The sequence below is a fragment of the Coptis chinensis genome, chromosome 5 (assembly GCF_015680905.1).
Source record: "Coptis chinensis isolate HL-2020 chromosome 5, ASM1568090v1, whole genome shotgun sequence".
Lineage (NCBI taxonomy): Eukaryota > Viridiplantae > Streptophyta > Magnoliopsida > Ranunculales > Ranunculaceae > Coptis > Coptis chinensis.
Genome location: NC_141460.1, coordinates 3,862,560 through 3,881,140, shown reverse-complemented (window position 1 = coordinate 3,881,140; position 18,581 = coordinate 3,862,560). Strand labels below are relative to the sequence as shown.

At 42.4% G+C, this 18,581-nt stretch overlaps 2 protein-coding genes across 2 annotated transcripts; both read right to left on the bottom strand.

Moving 5' to 3' along the window:
• Positions 1 to 616: 616 nt before the first annotated feature.
• LOC147496325 (uncharacterized) lies at positions 617 to 3,421 on the bottom strand. The gene has a single exon (XM_086562547.1). The coding sequence runs from the start codon at positions 3,419 to 3,421 to the stop codon at positions 617 to 619; it is 2,805 nt and encodes a 934-aa protein (XP_086418673.1).
• Positions 3,422 to 3,631: 210 nt separating this feature from the next.
• LOC147496324 (uncharacterized) lies at positions 3,632 to 4,762 on the bottom strand. Its single transcript, XM_086562545.1, has one exon. It carries the CDS (start codon positions 4,760 to 4,762, stop codon positions 3,632 to 3,634), a length of 1,131 nt encoding a protein of 376 aa, XP_086418671.1.
• Between the last annotated feature and the right edge of the window lie 13,819 nt (positions 4,763 to 18,581).

Below are 18,581 nucleotides of genomic sequence, written 5' to 3'. Positions count from 1 at the left end.
ATTAAGTTATTTTCTAGTACCTGCTGTTGCAACCAGGGCAAAAACTCTTCTTCGCTAGGTACCTTATAGTGTTGAGATTTCTTTCCTAAAGTTGCCTTACGTCCTTGTAAGAATTCAGTGTATTTCCTTAAAGCTTTGCCACGTTTCATATTTAGGATGATAGTTGAGTACCCAATGGCGAGCTTAGCTTGTTCATGTTCAATACCATGGATGATAAACAGGTCCACAAATTACCGCGACCTAAAAGTCTGTAGGGTGTTTACATTTTGAGGTGAGGAGATGGGCGTATACAATTGCAGGGCTGGGTTGAGATTACTGAAGACGATGATTTGTGTGCTGTTGGATGGGTTGCAATCGCTTGGGTCTGTTTTGAGGTTGGTTCTTCGGTCGGTTCGGGTTTTTGGGCGATGAGACTCAGCGCTTTTCCTTCAACCAGCGTATCAATGGTGAGAGGAGAACCGAGTGATTTGAGGATGTTGATTTCATTAAAAGCTATAGGGTTTTCAGTGGTGGTTAAAACCGAGTGATTGGTAGCTGATTCGGTGGTGGCGGAAGGAGAAAGAGACTGCTATCTTTTTTTTTTTCGATAATACCTTATATATTCATAAATAAACCACTAAACTAGTACAGGGGTAATCTTGTTTGTCAGGATACATTGTGGTAGCTGATCCATTTGCTGCAGATGGGAGGCCCATTTTGCTAACAAATATGCCTCACCATTAGACCTCCTGTTTATCCACTTAAACTTACAAAACACAAAATCAGAGCTTAACTTAACAACATAATCTCTCAAGCTCTCATACATCCATGAACAAGACTGGCTATTTAAAGCCTTTATAACCTTTAAACAGTCCCCTTCTATGTACACTGCAGTCCACCCAAAGGCAAGAGCAAGTCCTATTGCCACCTCAGCAGCAACCATCTCTGCTTCCTCTGCTGACCTGGCTTGGAACTTTCTAGTGCCTGCCCCTACCACTCTACCTTTCGAGTCCCAAGCTATTGTTCTAGCTGCTGCCTCTCCTGAGGTAACCTGAAAAGCAGCATCAAACCTTATGTTAATACAATCATTAAGAATCTCAGGGAACATAGAGTCTAAATCATATTTAGACTGGTCAAAAGTAAACTCAGGGGGGTTAGAGGTCTCATTCTGAATGTTGCTTTCTGTAAAGCCATTGTTACATTTGCAGGCCTCCAGCTCACTTCTTCTAAGAGTTTTCTCCCTGTTTGGAACCCTGTGTTCAAACTTTGCTTCATTTCTTGTTTTCCAAATGTTGTGTAGCAGATAGCAAGCCTGAACTCCTGCTTGAGATATCTGTTGGCTCTTGCTATTGCACCAACTAAGAAATTTTGTAATCCATTCTTTGGCATTATTACTACCCTTGTTTTCCATTCTCAGACCTAAGCCTGATGAGAACCACAGAAGTCTGGACCATTCACAGTAAAAAAACAGATGACTATCTATTTCCAAACATTTGTAGCACAAGGGACAGGAGAAGTCCCCCAACATCTTCCTAGAAGCCAGCCTTTCCCCCATTGGCAAAGCATACATGTACACTTTCCAAAGGAACATCTGGAGATTGGCTGGTATTCTAGCTTTCCAAATGTGCTTCACAGTGTTTTTATTAAAGCTAGAACTCTGCCCTATACCATTATCCATCGATATGTGTTTGTAAGCAGATTTCACTATGAATCTCCCTGACTTCTCCCCACTCCAAACCATCCTATCCTTTCCTAGACCCAAAGGTCTGATTATAACTTCCTTGATTCTTGCAACTAGGAAAGGAGGGAAGAAGGCTGTGAGCTTGGCCTCATCCCATCCAGTCCTATCCTCATGGAACAGGTCAGCCACATGGAGATCTTCAAGTCTGGGATCCTCTATCCCTAGTTCTCTCAGAGTCTTGGGTTTCCCATTACAGATCACACAAGGGTCATCCAGAACAGATGTGGAAGTACCACTATGGATCCCCCAGACCAAACCTCCATTAATAAGATTGAAAGTTTTGTGTATGCCTTTCCAAAAGAAGGAGGCATACCCAGGTGGTTTCCACACCTCCCCAATCCAGTTTTTTCCATATATACTAGCAAGGGTCTTTGTCCATATAGATTCAATATCAGTAGCATCTTTCCAAGGAAGCTTGGCTAGCATAGCTACATTTATGTCTCTCATCTTTCTGAACCCCAATCCTCCTTCAGACTTGGGTTTACATAAGTTGTCCCACCCAATGGTATGGACACTTTTTGAATTTTCAGAACCATGCCAAAAAAACTCTCTACATGCTTTGTCTATTTTGTCACAGGTAGACTTAGGAAGCATATAAGTAGACATAGCATAAAGAGGAGTGGCTTGTACCACAGACTGGATTAGGGTAGCCCTGCCAGCCTGTGAGAGTACCTTAGCCTTCCAGCCTTTAATCTTATTGTGGATCTTGTCCACTAAGAAGTCAAAATCCTCTGCCTTCCTTTGAGAAAGCATAATAGGGATCCCTAAATACTTATCCTTTGGGTCAAAAAGTCTCATTTTCCAAAACTTTTTTAACTTTATTTTGTTTCTAAACTTGATGTTTCTACTAAAAAACATGCTTGACTTATCAAAATTAATCAGTTGCCCAGGAGCAGCACAGTAGTCTTGGAGGATGTCCTTAAGATGACCCCCATCCTCAAGATTACCTCTAGTGAACAGGATTAAATCATCAGCATAGAGGAGGTGGGAGATGGGAGGAGAAGCTCTCCTGATCTTAATCCCATGGACTTTCTCCTCATCCTCAGCTTTGGCAATCATCCTTGATAGAGCCTCAGACATGATGATAAAGAGATAAGGTGATAGAGGATTCCCCTGTCTAAGGCCTCTTTCAGGGATGATCTTATTAAGAGGACTCCCATTCAAAAGGACTTGGAAGGAAACAGTAGATATACATAGCTTAATCAAACTCCTCCATCTTTGGCTAAACCCCAGCCTCTCAAAGATGTTATCCACTAGAGACCATTCCACTCTATCATAGGCTTTTGCCATATCCATCTTTAAAGCAACCCACCCATGATTATTTTCTTTAATGTTTTTCATGTGATGAAAAAGTTCACAAGCCAAACCAGTATTATCCCTTATATTTCTCCCTTTTATGAAGGCCCCTTGAAAGGGAGAAACAATTTTATTTAGGTGCCTCTTTAACCTATTGGCTAAAATCTTAGAAATGACTTTATAACATAAATTGCAGAGACTGATAGGCCTAAAATTTGCCACAGTCTCAGGATTGTTTATCTTAGGAATAAGGGCAATATAAGTTTCATTAAAAGTGGGGTTAAGCTCCCCCTTAGTAAAAAAATCCTTCACAAAAGCAACAATACTGCTGCCCACTATGTCCCATGTGTTTTGATAGAAACACCCTTGGAACCCATCAGGTCCAGGAGCCTTAAGGCTGCCCATCTTTTTAACAGTTCTCCAAATATCCTCATAAGTAGGGATGGCAGTAAGGCTCTCATTTTCCTTAGCAGTGATACAGGGTTTGAACAAATTGAGGATGCTATCATTTCTTTGGGGATGGTCAGAGTTGAAGAGATCTCTAAAGTAGGAGTTTATATTCTCCCCTACTTCAGTTCTCCCTACACTCCATCCTCCCCTTGCTTACGTAGCTTCTCAATCTTTGTTTTTCCTTTCTTCGAAGATGGTTGAGAGGTGGAAAAACTTAGTGTTTTTTCCACCCTCCTTCAACCAATGAATAGTGGATTTCTGCTTCCAAAAGCTTTCCTCCTTAACCAACCACTCAAACAGCTCAGTTTTTAAGCCTTTTGCTTTTTCATAGTTGGTTAGGGAGAAAGGTTTTTTCAACACATCTTCCAGCTCTTTATTAACTTTTTTAATATTAGTAAAGATGTTGCCAAACACCTTCTTATTCCAAATAGAAATATGTTGTTGTGTCATCTTATGTTTAAGGATAACATTAATATCAGGCAAGTCATGAGAAATAGAATTCCAAGCAGTATCTATAACAGGCATGCAAGTATTATCAGTGAACCACATATTGTAGAATCTAAAAGGTTTTTCATGTTCAACTCTATTATCATCCTTAGCATTAAGATTTATCATGATAGACAGGTGATCAGAGCTAGCATTAACCACATTGTACACATGCATGTTAGGAAAGAGGATAACCCAGGCATCAGTAGCCATAGCTCTATCTAGTCTCTCTATGATGTGACTTTGAGGGGCTCTGTTATTGCTCCAAGTATACTTTGGGCCCTTAAACCCTAGGTCAATCAACCCAAGATCATTTATCAGCCCATTAAACTCCACCATACTCTTATCGAAAATACTCCTACCCCCAATTTTTTCATTGAGAGATGTAATGGCATTGAAATCCCCAAACATACACCAAGGTCCAGGAATCAGGGTAGCTACATCCCTGAGCTCCGACCAAACTTTATGTCTATTACATGCTAAGGGTTCCCCATAAACAAAGGAAAAAAACCAAGATTCAGTGCAATAATAATTATTCAATTTACCTGCCACCTGGTTCCTAGTTGCCCCCAAGATTTCCAGGTCCACCCCTTCTTTCCAGAGAACAGCAAGACCCCCACTCCGACCCATAGCTGGAACACAGTAACATCCCCTGTACTTAACCATCCTACTTATCCCTTGCATCCTTTCAAATCCAACCTTTGTTTCAGACAGACATATAATATCAGGGTCAAACCTACCTATTAAGTCCTTTAGATTTTGAACTGCCGTGGAGGAACTTATTCCCCGGCAATTCCAGGCTTGTATCATGGTTGACGAGGCAGCTGTTGTGGGACAGCTGCCGCGAACCCTGGAGGAGACACCAGACCCCCACTGCTTTCGGGCTCATCACTACCACAGATATTACTCTTACCAACTCCACTTTCCTTATTATCTCCACTGAACTTACCTGAACATTCCCCCTTATGCTGTTTCTTATCTATATAGGATCCCTTTTTTATCACGAAGGAATCATCCACAGCTATTGGCTTTGGTTGTGGGAAACTTATCTGAGTAATGCTGTCCTCAGAGTCGTACCCACCTCCTTCCAAGCTTCCTTGAGCAAGATCCACAGGCATGTTCCCAACAGACACTTCCTCTTGCACTCTACCATTCTGAATCCCCAAATTAGTACCAGCCTCTAGAGAGTTATACTCTTCCCCCCATTCTGTAAACGCATCTGAGGGAATTTGATCTTCTGGGATGGAGTGACCTGATATATCAGATGGGATGGTAGAATCCAGGGATCTATTCGAGATAGATGGTTCAGTTGATACCATTGAATCACTTGAAATGCTAATCACTGGTGCTTCTTCAGGAATGAGCAAGTGTCCCAGTCCTCTGGCTCTCAGATCATCAGCCTCTATTTTCGCTCTTTTTGATTGTTTTATTACCCTTCTAATACAATATCTTTCCCATTCACCATCATCCATATTTTCAAGCTTTCTTCCAGAACTTACAATGAGCTTTCGTTTTTCTCCTACACCAACCCCTTGTATTGAGCCAGCTCTCCGTTTAACCGACCCTTTACCTTTTCCTCGAGACACCAACATCTTAAAACTCCTTCCACGTGGAGGTAATCCAGAGAACCTGAAAGAGGGTTGTTCTGTTCCAGCTGATGGGTTGGTTTGAGGCATCCCATCTCATTTGGTATTCTCAAGAAAAGGTATGAGTGTCTTGGAACAAGGTGAGAGATCTTTCGGCGAGGCGTGATCATCTCCAGATCTGTTATTTGTTCCCAAAGATCCTTTCCTCAGAGCTAGAACCCCTAGGCCTCCATCTGTACCTTCCAGAGAAACCGACTTTTCCTCTTGGGCTTTATGTGCCCCATCCACCATAGTCACTTTTTGTATATCCATATCCATCTCTGAAGAACCCATGCCCCAGATAACTAAGGCTTGTTCCTTATGTGCTGGTCCAAGGCCCAAGCCCAGGAAATCCCCATGGGCTTCTTCATTTCTAGACTCGAGGGCTTGGGCCCGACTTACCATTTGTTGATTTTCACCAACAACATTCTGGCCCTCCATGTCAGCATCCCCAACGGCTACTGATTCAGGATTTTTCAAACTTGATCCATCCGTTCTGACTTCTGTCAGATCAGATCTGTCCTCCTCTGTCTCCCTTGTCCTGCTCTCCGCCCCAACAGCCACATTGGCTACCCTTGGCGGTGTTGAGAATAGCCCCACCCCCTGCCAGTGTCTTCTGCCCAGAGAACCTTTGTTTCTGGCTGGGATCTGATCAAGTCTTGGTTTTTGAGGAGTTCCTGAGATAGTGACTGTTGCCGGGGAGGAGGAGGCCGCTCCATTGTAAAACACATTTGCCCTCAGCAAGAAAGAAAAGTTATTTTTTATATCCCTAAGGGAACCTCCCAGTTTCCTTATGCTACAGAAATGCAGATCATGCCCAATACACCCGCAGAAGTAACAATAAATGTCTAGTTTTTCATACTTGAAAGTCACTGGAAGAACTTCCCCCATCTCCGTGCATAGCTCTATACTTTTAAGTAACCTTTCTTTGATGTCCATACAAACTTTCACCCTTGCAACAGGTTTTTTGAATTCAGATGAGCAACAGATGTCAACCCCCTTTACTTTTCCGAGATTCATACTAATGATCTTAGTATTCTCCTCATTTATACGATCTCTTGGGAGCCCATAGATTTGGACCCAGAAATCCACTCTGTCAAACTTCCGATCGGCTTCCAAGAGTTCTGAGTATTTACCTTTTTTGATGGACAGAATAAAGCCTTGTATCACCCACGGTCCATTCTGTTTGACATGATTATACTCATCCACATTGTCGAACACCATCTTGTAAAATCCTTTTGTAATCATTTCTATGCTTGTTTCTCCTTTAGTTTGCCAACACCTATGTACCTCCTCCGCAAAATCTTGCAAAGCAATATGTTTGCCCCCATACAACTTCCCTACTAAGGTTGTGTGTTCTTTTGGGTCTACTACCAAGTTCTTACAGCCGATTTTTACTAGCTTTTTTTCCTTTGAGCAGAACAGGTTCTGCATATCAGCTTGGAGTTTTTCTATATTTTCTTTCTTTGTATTTTCCTTTTGTTCCTCATCCCTCACACTTCTCCCTTGTACCACTTCCATCTACTGCCAGGTGAGCCCAGAAAGCAGCAGGCAGCCCAGGGATGGTAGGGTAAAAGAAGAAGAAAACCAAGGGGGTAGAGACCAGATACAGAAAGGAATTTTTTATCAGACGTGAGATAGAGAGATAGAAACAGTAGACAAGATATTATACTCAGACTAGTATCCCTCTTGTATGCAGAGTCACCAAGACAACACTATTCAGCAAGAGCTACTTCAGATCACTAGAACCCCACCAGCCACTCTCTTTCCCTTTTTTGTTCTAAAAGAGATGAAAAAAGAACCCCCCAGCCAGATAAATCTAGGATACTCAAACAGCTAGGATTCACAGTTTGAAATTTGAAAAGAAAAGAGGGGGAAATAAATTAAGGGAATAAATCAAGGGAAGAAAGTCTGCTTTTAGCCGCAGGAGAGCTCCTTTACTTTGGTTTTTGTCTCGAAAAGTAAGAGACTACTATCCAGTGTTCTCAGATGCTGAGTAAGCTTTTTTAGGCAGTTGGGCTTGGTTTAGTTGTAAGGCCGATTCTTAAGTCGTTGTGGGCTGGGCCTTATGATTTATTGTGAGCTAGTACCAAAGGTTGAGTTGCAATTGGGTCGGGGTGGAATCGGTTTTGGTTTGGATTTTGAATGAGGGATGGATGTGTTGTTGGGTGTTAAAGGTAAGGAGGGTGGGGTTGATGAATATTGGTGTTGGATTGGGTGGAATAGAGATGTCGGTCTGGCTGTAAATCGAGGTGAAGTAGATTGGGTCTCAAGCTTCTACGCGATCTTGCAATTACCAGTTTCTTGTTCAAGGTTAAAGGCGTACCATGCACATAAGGAGGGACTTGCAATAATAGAAATTGTTCAACTTGGTCAAAGACCAGCAAAATGATGTTAAGCCGTTCCCTTATACTTTTCCAGACATACCAGGCAATATGGGAACTTTCGAGTTAGCGATGAGCTTTTGTTATGATTATGAACTAAGTATGACAATAGAGAATGTTATCCCACTTATTTGCTTAGCTTACTACCTAGAAATGACTGAGAAACACAGCCCCATGGCGCCGTCATGACCCCAACACTTGTTAGTTTCTCTGCCTCTGCAATGATCAGTTCCAAAGATGAAGATGGTGTACGCGGCAAGGCTAGGAAAATGATGGGGATTACATATGTAAAACAAATGTTTGGAATTGGGGTTGGGGTTGATCGGGTTGTTTGACATAGGGCTGGAAATCAGTGGTGTAGTGGGTTTGATGTTTAAGGGAGGTGTGGTTAAATTGGTGGTGGTGGATTTGTTTGTGGGAGACATTGGGTTTGTGGAAAGATTTGTTGGTGATGGTGAAATTGATTTGTGGCAATATGAGATTGCGTGGTAAATGGCGTCGTTAGTTTTGTGTAGGAATAACTTGATGGTGATGAATTTGGTTTGTTGGATGCTGGAAAGTTGTGTTGTTATTCAATGTTACGTATATTGAAGTAGTAGCTTTGTTCTTGTAGCTCGGTACTAGACTTTTTACATAAACCACGGTAGTGGTTACTCACGGAGGTTGAGACTGAGATCAACGACTTGGAGCGTCCGAATATAGATGGTAAGATGATTACAGAAAAGGGTGGCCGGAGAGACATACACCGCGGGAGGTAACTCGTTTATTTTACCGTCATGTACATAATTAACGGACGAATAGTGACTCGGCCGTCAACCATAGTTATACTGGGGGCAAGCAAGCCTTGTCCCCATCTTTGGCAGAGATATATGTGGGGATAGATTGGGATTGTCTCTAATCCCCTGAACCTATTCGATCTAGGAGGCCGCAAAACAGAATGGAGATTGAGCTGGTGTTGAGAGATGGATCCATCTCACCTCCTAAGCCAGAGAACAGGGGATAAGCCCTTCGTGGACCGCAGTGTCCGAATCAAGCTTGGAGCAAACTGAGCTGCCTCTAAGCCAGAGAATTGGGGGGATGAGCCGCCGTGGACCACGGTGTCGAATCAAGCTTGGGGCGAATGAGCTGCCTCTAAGCTAGAGAGCGGGAGGGGGGATGAGCCCTTCGTGGACCGCGATTAAACCGAATCAAGCTTGGAGCAAACTGGGTTGCCTCTAAGCTAGAGAACGGGGGTGATGAGTCCTTCGTGGACTGCAGTGTCCGAATCAAGCTTGGGGCAGAATGAGCTGCCTCTAAGCCAGAGAATGGGACGGGGGGGGGGGGGGGGGGATGAGCCCTTCGTGGACCGCAGTGTCCGAATAAAGCTTGGAGCAAAATGAGCTGCCTCTAAGCCAGAGAATGGGGGGGATGAGCCTTTCGTGGACCGCAGTGTCCGAATCAAGCTTGGAGCAAAATGAGATGCCTCTAAGCCAGAGAACGGGGGGATGAGCCCTTCGTGGACTGCAATGTCTGAATCAAGCTTGGGGCAAAATGAGCTACCTCTAAGCCAGAGAGTGGGGGAGATGAAGCCCTTCGCGAACATGATGTAGAGTTTCACAGAGCGCCGAGGAGAATGGGATGAGGCCCTCTGCGGACGGGATATTGAGTTCCATGAGTAAGTGCAAAAGGGATGAGGCCCTCTGTGGACGATGAGGTCCGAATCCAACTTGGGGGCAAACTGAGCTGCCCTCAACATCTCTGAGGCAGCTGAGGGGATGAGCCTTTCACGGACGATGAGATCCGAATTCAACTTGGGGCAAACTGAGCTGTCCCCAACATCTCTCAGGCAGCAGAGGGGATGAACCCTTTGTGGACGATGAGATTTAAATTCAACTTGGGGGCAAACTGAGGTTCCCCCTAACATCTCCAATGCAGCGGACATGAGATCCGAATCAAGCTTGGGGGCAAACTGAGTTGCCCCTCATCAGACTCCACTCTAGAGCATAGACAACGGGGGGGATGAGCCCTCCGTGGACATGAGATCCAAATCAAGCTTGGGGGGCAAACTAAGTTGCCCCTCAACAAACTCCACTCCTAAGTAGAGACAGTGGGGGGGGGGGGGGATTAGCCCTCCGTGAGCCGGAGTTCCAAATTGCAATTGTGGGCAAGCAACATATCCAGAGGGAACTATACTATTGAGTTCTGCAAAAGAGAAATAGAGAGGATGAGACCCTTAACGGACATGACGTCGAGTTCTAGGAGTAAGTGCGAAGGGGATGAGACCATTCGCAGATACAATGTTGAGTTTTACGAAAGAGAAACGAAAAGGTGAGACACTTTGCAAACAGGGGAGTGAGTTCTATGAAGGAAAGCTTATGGATGGGCTGAGACACGCCGCGGACATAGTAGTGAAGAAGGAAGAGTGAGACGAGCGGAGGATTATAATATAATTCGCGGCCAACAAAGTCACAGAATCAAGAAAGATGAGAGTGCAAAGTTCAAGAGTACGCGGACGAAGAGAATAGGGACTGAGTACTTTACAGACATACTATCTAGAAGCAGAGTATACGGATATGAAAAGTCATAAGGAGAAGAAGGCTGCATACAGTCTTAAGATACTGCGGATATCTAGAGTTTAAAGAGAGAGACAAGGAAGTTCAAGGTCTTCTTGGGTCCGCCGTCGTCATCACCGCCGTACCTGAGAGGGGGCAAATGTATTAGCCATATTCATAGAAGGACCATAGTATGTATTGGGCCTAGAGAATAGGCCCAAGACCATACTAGTCCCCAAGAAGTAAACCTAAAGAGGGAGAGATAAAAGGAAGAAGTGAGGAGGCAGTTGAGGAAGAGGAGGAGGAAGGAGAAAGAGAGAGATAAGGGTGAACTACAACGGCTTGATCCCGAGATGGGTACGTAGGCAACCTAATGGGTGCAGCCGATCCAAAATAAAGTGGGAAGACAAGTAAAGATAGAGGTCGCGGTAATTGGGTGCGACATGCATCATGACAACAAACACTGACGGAGGGAAATTTTTAGAAGATGGTTATGGGAGAGAAGAGAGCGTAAAAGAAAAGGAGAAAACTGTGGCTAAAAATTTAGAGAAGAAAGACGATATTATATAGGTTGGAGTTGGCATTTTAGCACTGAAGGAAAATCACAAAACGCAAGGTGAATCCAATAATTTAATCCAAGTGATGGCTAGCGTGCAACGGGAGAAAAGGAATGAGGTAAATTATTTGTTTATTTATTTATTTATTTAACTGTAACATGTATTTTAAGGTTATGTTAATGTTTCAGGTAATGAGAATAATGGAAGAATTAAATGAGATGGAAGAACAGGAGCGGAACGCCACTGTAAGGACCGAAGAATTAGAAGATTTTAAAGCTCGAGTGAAAACGCAGGAAGAAGAAAACGAAAAGATAACTGCAAAAGTGTTGGAGTTAGAAAAAGAATTAAGTGCTACTAAGAAAGAGAATGTGGAAAATAAGAAATTGTTAACACAAGCTTCCCTAGAGATAGGAATAAGGAGATGGAAAGGATGCAAGCAGTTATGCAAAAGGCAAATGTTCTAGAAGAGAATGAAGAGAGAAAAAAGACCTATAATAAATTATATCTAATATATATGGAGATTGTTAAAGTTGCTCTGAAAGGTGTGCCTTTTTTAGAGGGAACTTAATAGACAGTTGATTTTAAAATAAATGTAGTAAAAATACTACCAACCTTGAATGAACATGCATTGTCGACAATAACTTGATAATAATATATCATCTCGCTTTTGATCTTGCGTTCTGTGCTGCATGTCGATACGTAGTATGGATAGAAAAATATGGTAGCGATATAGCGAGGGGAATGCAGATGCCCCTAATATAAAATCCATTAGAGAAAGTATGATTGAAACGCAAAGGGGCCATGATCGTCCTCAATGAACGTAGCTATTCAGGTGTCAAAATAGTTGTACCGAACGTGAAGCAAGGCCTGACAACTTTTGGAGTTGTCACAGGTGCAAGGTTGTCACCCTTGCACTGGGACCAAAACAATGTCGTTTCCTTAGTAGTGGAATTTGCACGGATATTATAATTTGGGAGTATTGCAATAATTGTACCGAGCAAGAATAACCATCTTATTGACTCGGATTTCCTTCAAGTAGGCATGAATGCGACTTACTCGGATCGAAGAAGGCATAATATGGATAACCTCTCTGGAATTAACATTAATGAATGACATTGTTGAAAGGAAGAGTACAGAAGAATAGAGTAATGTAAAATGACAACCAAACATATGAGAATGGAATTTGAATGCCTTTATTGATGGATAAAATAGAATGAACTACATAGATGGATAGATTTGTCATTGATGGAGTAAATGTAAAAATGCAAAAGATTTCCTAAGGATAAAACTTGCGAAGGTGGTAAGCATTCCATGGCTTCTCTATCATTCTTCCAGAAACAGTACGGAGGAAATATGACCCCTTAGATGCTGGACGATCTATGATGTAAGGTCCTTGCCAATTTTCTCCAAACTTTCCTGATTCAATAAGTTTTGGGTTTCTACATAGAACCCAGTCCTCGGGAGCAAAAGACTTATGACGGATCTTCTTGTCGTAGTTTCGTTTCATGTTAGCTTGATACTTAATAAGCTGTTGTAGTCCCTCAGAGCGAACCTCATCAATAAGAGCTTTTGATTGAGCCAAAGTATTGTCATTGGAGCCTGTTTTAACAGCAACTTACTGCAATGTATTGGAGACCAGTTCTGTAGGTAAGACTGCTTCAGCACCATATGCAAGGTTAAAAGGTGATAATGCAGTCGAATATTTTGGCGTTGTCCTATAAGCCCATAAGACAGCTGGTAACTCCTTAACCCAATTCCCTTTGGCGCCAGTCAAACGTCTCTTTAAGTTGGCCAAAACCACCTTATTGGTGGCTTCGGCCTGCCCATTGGCCTGTGGATGATAAGGTGCGGAGAACTTATGACGTATCTTCAAATTAGTACAGAACTGACGAATTTCTTCAGCATCAAACTGTTTACCATTATCTGATACAAGTGCAGTAGGGATGCCAAAACGACAGACAATATCTCTCCATAAAAACATCTTGACATTGGAAGCATGGATTTGAACCAAAGGTTTCGCTTCGACCCGTTTGGTAAAGTAATCAGTTGCCACAAGTAGGAATCATATACTACCTAGAGCTTTAGGTAAAGGGCCAATAATGTCTAAGCCCCATTTGGCAAATGGCCATGGGCTAAGCATGGGATGCAACTCAGTAACAGGGAGTTTACTCATATTGTCATGCTTTTGGCATGGTTCATACTTCTCAGATAGGTGTTTTGCATCCTTTTGCATCTCTGGCCACCAATAGCCCTGTGTCATAGCCTTAATGAGCTAAACTTCGTCCCTTGGAGTGGCTTCCACATAAGCCGGAGTGAATCTCTTCCAAAACTTGAAGTCCTTCCTGTTTTGAGAGGCATCGCAATATAGGGTTTAAGTGAGAGCCTTTGCGATATAATTGCAAACTTTCGTCAATAGCAGATATCACCAAAAACTTCCATGCATCACGTTTGATTCTTTCAGTGAGTTTTGGTTCTAGCGGAAGTGAAGAAACTTGCAAGTAGTGGATATAAGGAAGACGCCAATCTTGCTCATCGGAGATCATCACTGGCTCTGATAGTATCATATCGGGAACTTCAGGACTATCATCTGCTTCATGTACCAACTTACTATCTATTTCAGGAGCAAATTCAGGAGGAACAAATGGATCTATAGATTCTAATGAAATATCCAAAGTATGGTCATGTTGTGAATTTTCCATCTCCCTTTTCCACTTTCGAGTCATGATTGGTGCGATTATACGTGGGTCGTATTTCGTTGTTGCGTATAAGCAAAACAAGTAATTACTTTAATGTACATACAAGTCATGCAATTCTTTTTCGGTAAAGTCAATGCTTGGCTCTTTTTGGAACTCCACAGTGATGTGTCTTGACTCTTCGCTTCTAACGACAACGGAGAGATAAGCCAATGAATCTGCATGACGTATGTCATTTCGGGGTCTTTGAGTGATAGAGATGCTATCAAATTGTCGAGCAATGCTATGTATCAAACTAAGATAAGCCGCCATACGCTCATCTCTTGCTTCAAAAGACCCGCCAAACTGATTGGCAACAAGGCGAGAATCCGTGTATAATTGGAGCTTTCACGCCCCCAGTTTCAAAGCTGTTCTCAAGGCACAAATGACAGCCTCATATTCGGCTTCGTTATTTAAAGCGGCGAAGCCAAGTCGCACAGATTTCTCAATCTTCTCTCCGCCAGGTTTAACAAAAACGCATCCAATTCCATACCCATATTTATTATGGGAGCAATCTGAGTAAACAATCCATAGGTCAATGGGATTAGGAATTGCGTTTTCAAGTTGGTCTTTGTCGCCCCTAGTTATTGGCGGCAGAATGTCTTCCATAGATTCTTCCTGGCGCAAGAAATCATCAATAGGAGAATCATCAATCGGAAAATCAGCTATCAAAGAAGCTAGAGCATGCCCTTTTGTAGCAGTACGACTTTCAAAGACAATGCTATATGCACTAAGATAACTTTCCCATTCGGCTAATCTGCTTGATTCCTGTGCATTACGAAAGATTTTGCATAAGGGATACTCAGTATAAACTCTGACCAACCCCCCCTAGCTAGAAGTATGGTTTCAATCGGCGAGCGACATGAACCAATGTAAGTGCAATTTTTTCCATCTTTGAATAACGAGACTCGGCTCCGGTTAAAGTCTTATTGATAAAAAAGACATGTCTACCATCATCAACGAAAAGAACAACACTAACAACTTGAGTTGTAGCTGCTAGGTATATGCCAATAGGTTCACTCGTTGAAGGACTTGTCAATATAGGAGAACTAACTAAGTATTTCTTCAGTTGTTGCAATGCCATCTCACAATCAACATTCCAAGTTGCCGCCCCCTTTAAAGTCTGGAAGAAGGGATGACAACGATCGGAATATTTAGAAATAAATCTAAAAAGCGGCAAAGCCGACCCGGTAAAGCCGTTGAATTCCCTTCTTATTTTTGGTGATGACATATCAATAACGGTAGCAGATATCGATCGGGATTAGCCTCAATACCTCTACGAGTCATGAGGTATCGAAATTTTCGGAAGAGAGGCCAAAAGAACATTTGGCGGGATTGAGTCTCATGTTATACTTGTTAAGCCTATAAAAAATAAGTTGAAGATCGGAAAGATGATCACCAGTAAGCTTCGATTTAATGACTATATCATCGATATAAGCCTCCATTATTTTCCCCTGCAAATCAGAAAAAATTATATTGACAAGCTTTTGGTAGGTTGCACTGACATTTTTTAGACCAAAAGGCATAACAGTGTAGCAGAAAATGCCTTGGTCGGTGATGAAGACGGTGAACTCTTGGTCATCCATATTCAAAGAGATCTGGTAGTACCCTGAAGAAGCATCCATGAAAGATAGGCGTTGGAAGCCCGAAGTGGCGTCCACCAGTTTGAAAATTCATGGCAATGGATACGAATGAATCGGACAAGCTTCGTTAAGGTTTGTAAAGTCAATACAAATTTTGATTTGTTCATTTTTTTTGGAACTGTGACGACATTAGCAAGCCATTTTGGGTAAGTAACTCGTCGGATAAAGTTAACCGCAAGTAGCTTATCAATCTCCTCCTTAACTTTGAGCTTCCGATCAGGTGCCATTCTTCTTGGTTTTTGGCGAACTGGCCTGAAACTTAGATCAATGTCAAGTCTATGACAGGCAATAGAAGGGTCTATTCCCAGCATTTTCTCAATTTTTCAAAGCTTAAGATACGCTTATTTCATTTGTAAAGGAAACCAACTCTTTTTGTTCTACGCTCGAAAGTTCGGCGGAAATAAAAGTGGTTTCTTCTGCTGAATCTCCTACTTGCACTTCCAAAAGTTGATCTACTGTAGGCAACCTTTTCACATGAGCCTCAATATTATAGATGGAGGGCACGTCGCTTGGTAATTGTAACTTGGGCAGGGCACTTGCAAGGATTGTATTACCACGAACTTCAGATTTTTTATAGTCATCCATTGCTTTGTCATGACAGGCATGGGCAGATACCTGGTCACTACGAACCTTGTAAATATGCCTAGAGAATGGGAACTTGACACACTGATGAAATGTGGATACTACAACACCCATGGATTGTATCCAATCTCTGCCCAAAATTGCGTTATAGTGGGAACGACAGTCCATCAATAAGAAATCGAGCTCAACTTCTTTGTTCATTAATTTGATTGGTAAGGTAATTCTTCCAACTGCTGAAGATGTTGTCCCATCAAAACCGATGATAGGATTGTCTTCAGCGATGATCATACCCTCGCGAAGTTGCGTCTGAGAATAACATCCACTGAAAATGACGCTGGAAGTGGCCCCTGTGTCGATCATTACCTGTTGAACATGAGAAGCACCAATAGACATAGTAATTATGACTGCGTCATAGTGAGAGTGATATACACCAAGGAGATCGTCATCAGTGAATCAGAGGGGCTCTTCTTCAGAAGTTTTGGTCTGGATTTCTTTGACAAAATCGACTTTGTTGACACAGTTAAATTCACCAACATAATTAACTTTCAAATGCTTTTGATTCTTACTCTCACTTTTGGAAAGAGACTCAACATGAGAATGGGAAACATTAATGACATGCTCATAAGTTGCAGCAACTGCCTGTTGAGAGTTTTTAGTAAGATATTCGTTTAAAATTCCTTTTTCCACTAATTTCTGAATCCGGCCCCGGAGAGAGCGACAAAGTTCTGTCTCATGACCATAGTCATTATGGAATTTGCAGCGCAAAGATTTGTCCCTTGTACCTTTGGTATCTTCTGAAAGCGGATAAGGCGGGGAAAAAAGATTCCCACTTTTCAACTTCTCATATATAACAGAGTACTTGACATTGAGTGGGGTCAGTTTTAGCTCAGGTAGAGTCTTTCCATCACGATTGAAATTGACTTGCTTCTGACTATCATTCTTTCCATCGTGATGTTGTTGATCTGACTGCCCTTGCTTCGGCTTAGAATTCTTGCTGTCAAAAAAATCTTTACTCCGAATATCTTTGTTGATCTCTTGCTGCTTTCGCCGATAGGTTCTCCTCGATACGTATGTGTTGTTTAGCCCTAACATACAGACTGTACCGAGTTTTAGGGACATCTTTAATTAGAGAGTGGTAAAGATCCATTACAATGAAATTTGAACTTCTGTCTCTTTCATAATATAATGCTTCTTTAAAGGTGAAAAGAAGCATCCCATTAGAAACTTCTGGAATATCTGCTACTGCCTTTTGGAACCTAGTAACAAAAGTACGTAACTTTTCATCACGTTGTTGCTTGATGTTCAGAAGTGAGTCGACATCCTTTGGCGTCTTGCAATTGTGGCGGAAACGATTAACAAACTGATTTTCTAGTTCATTGTATTAGTGAATTGATCTTGAAGGCAACTTACTAAACCAGCGTAATGCTACTCCCTTTAGAGCTGATGGAAAGAGCTTACACATGAGCGGATCATCTCCACCCCATAACACCAACTTATTTTTGAACAATAGAACATGCAAGCCAGGATCTCCTTCCAACTTATCATAAAGTTCAAAATCGGGTTGTTTGAAGTCGGGATGGTGGTAAGCTTCCTGAATGTCGAGCGAAAACTTATCAAGTATGCCATCATTGACTGTCAAGTTTTTCATTCTTACATCCCTTGACTTTGTATCATTAAGTTCTTTTGTAATCAACTCTTTCAACTGTTACTCTGTTAGAGTTAAAGTATTGGCTCAAACAGCTGGACGCCCCCGGTCATGCCCATGTGGAGAAGGATACCTTCCATTGTCTCTTATTGGAGTTAGAGATCTTTGGCAGTATGCACGATTAGCTTTGACCGGTGATTGTCTTTCTCTATCTTTGTAACCAGCCTGCCTAGGCCGGTAGTCACCCTTGGCAGGGCGGTCGGTATAATTACACCGCTCTTCCATGTTTTGTGGCTCTTGTCTGCGATGCCCGCCGTCCCAGTCATGTCGGACATATCTCGGATGGTGGTCTTCCCTGAAATTGCTTCTCTGAGGTAAATCTTCCCTTTGAGATCGGACATGTCTAGGGTAGTAGTTATCCCTACCAATTCGATTCTCCCCATAAGTTCGGGTAATAGGGTCATTACTCTTAGAGTGTGCACTGTTTGATTGTGCTTGAGAAATAGCACGTTGTTGAGGACGATGAAGTGGATCTTCAAGACAGTCCCATACACTGGAATGGCCTGTATCCCTACGTGGTCGCCTTGATGTTGTTGAATTAGCAGCATCGTCCACCGGCCTTTGCCTCTTTTCCAGCTTCCTTCTCAAGTTCCTATTTAAATTTTTGACTCATCGTAACTCACGCTCAACTGTATTAGGGGTGAATTGGCTGTTACTATCACCTTTTCCGTTAGTTGGTGTGAGACTAATGTCCACGTCCATATCCATGTCAACTGAAGGATTAACATGGACGGATGGCGAACCGCATGGAGGATTACCGACTTGCAGGTTTTCTTGTTGCAAGACTGCTAGGGGTGGTGGCAGAGGCATTTGTACCGCCGTTTGCGGTGGCGGCGGTGCTGCTGCAGTTGGATGTTGAGAATTGATCCT

Coding starts and splice junctions, on each gene's coding strand:
- LOC147496325 (XM_086562547.1), bottom strand. CDS start 3,421: ATGGGCAGCCTTAAGGCTCCTGGACCTGATGGGTTCCAAGGGTGTTTC.
- LOC147496324 (XM_086562545.1), bottom strand. CDS start 4,762: ATGATACAAGCCTGGAATTGCCGGGGAATAAGTTCCTCCACGGCAGTT.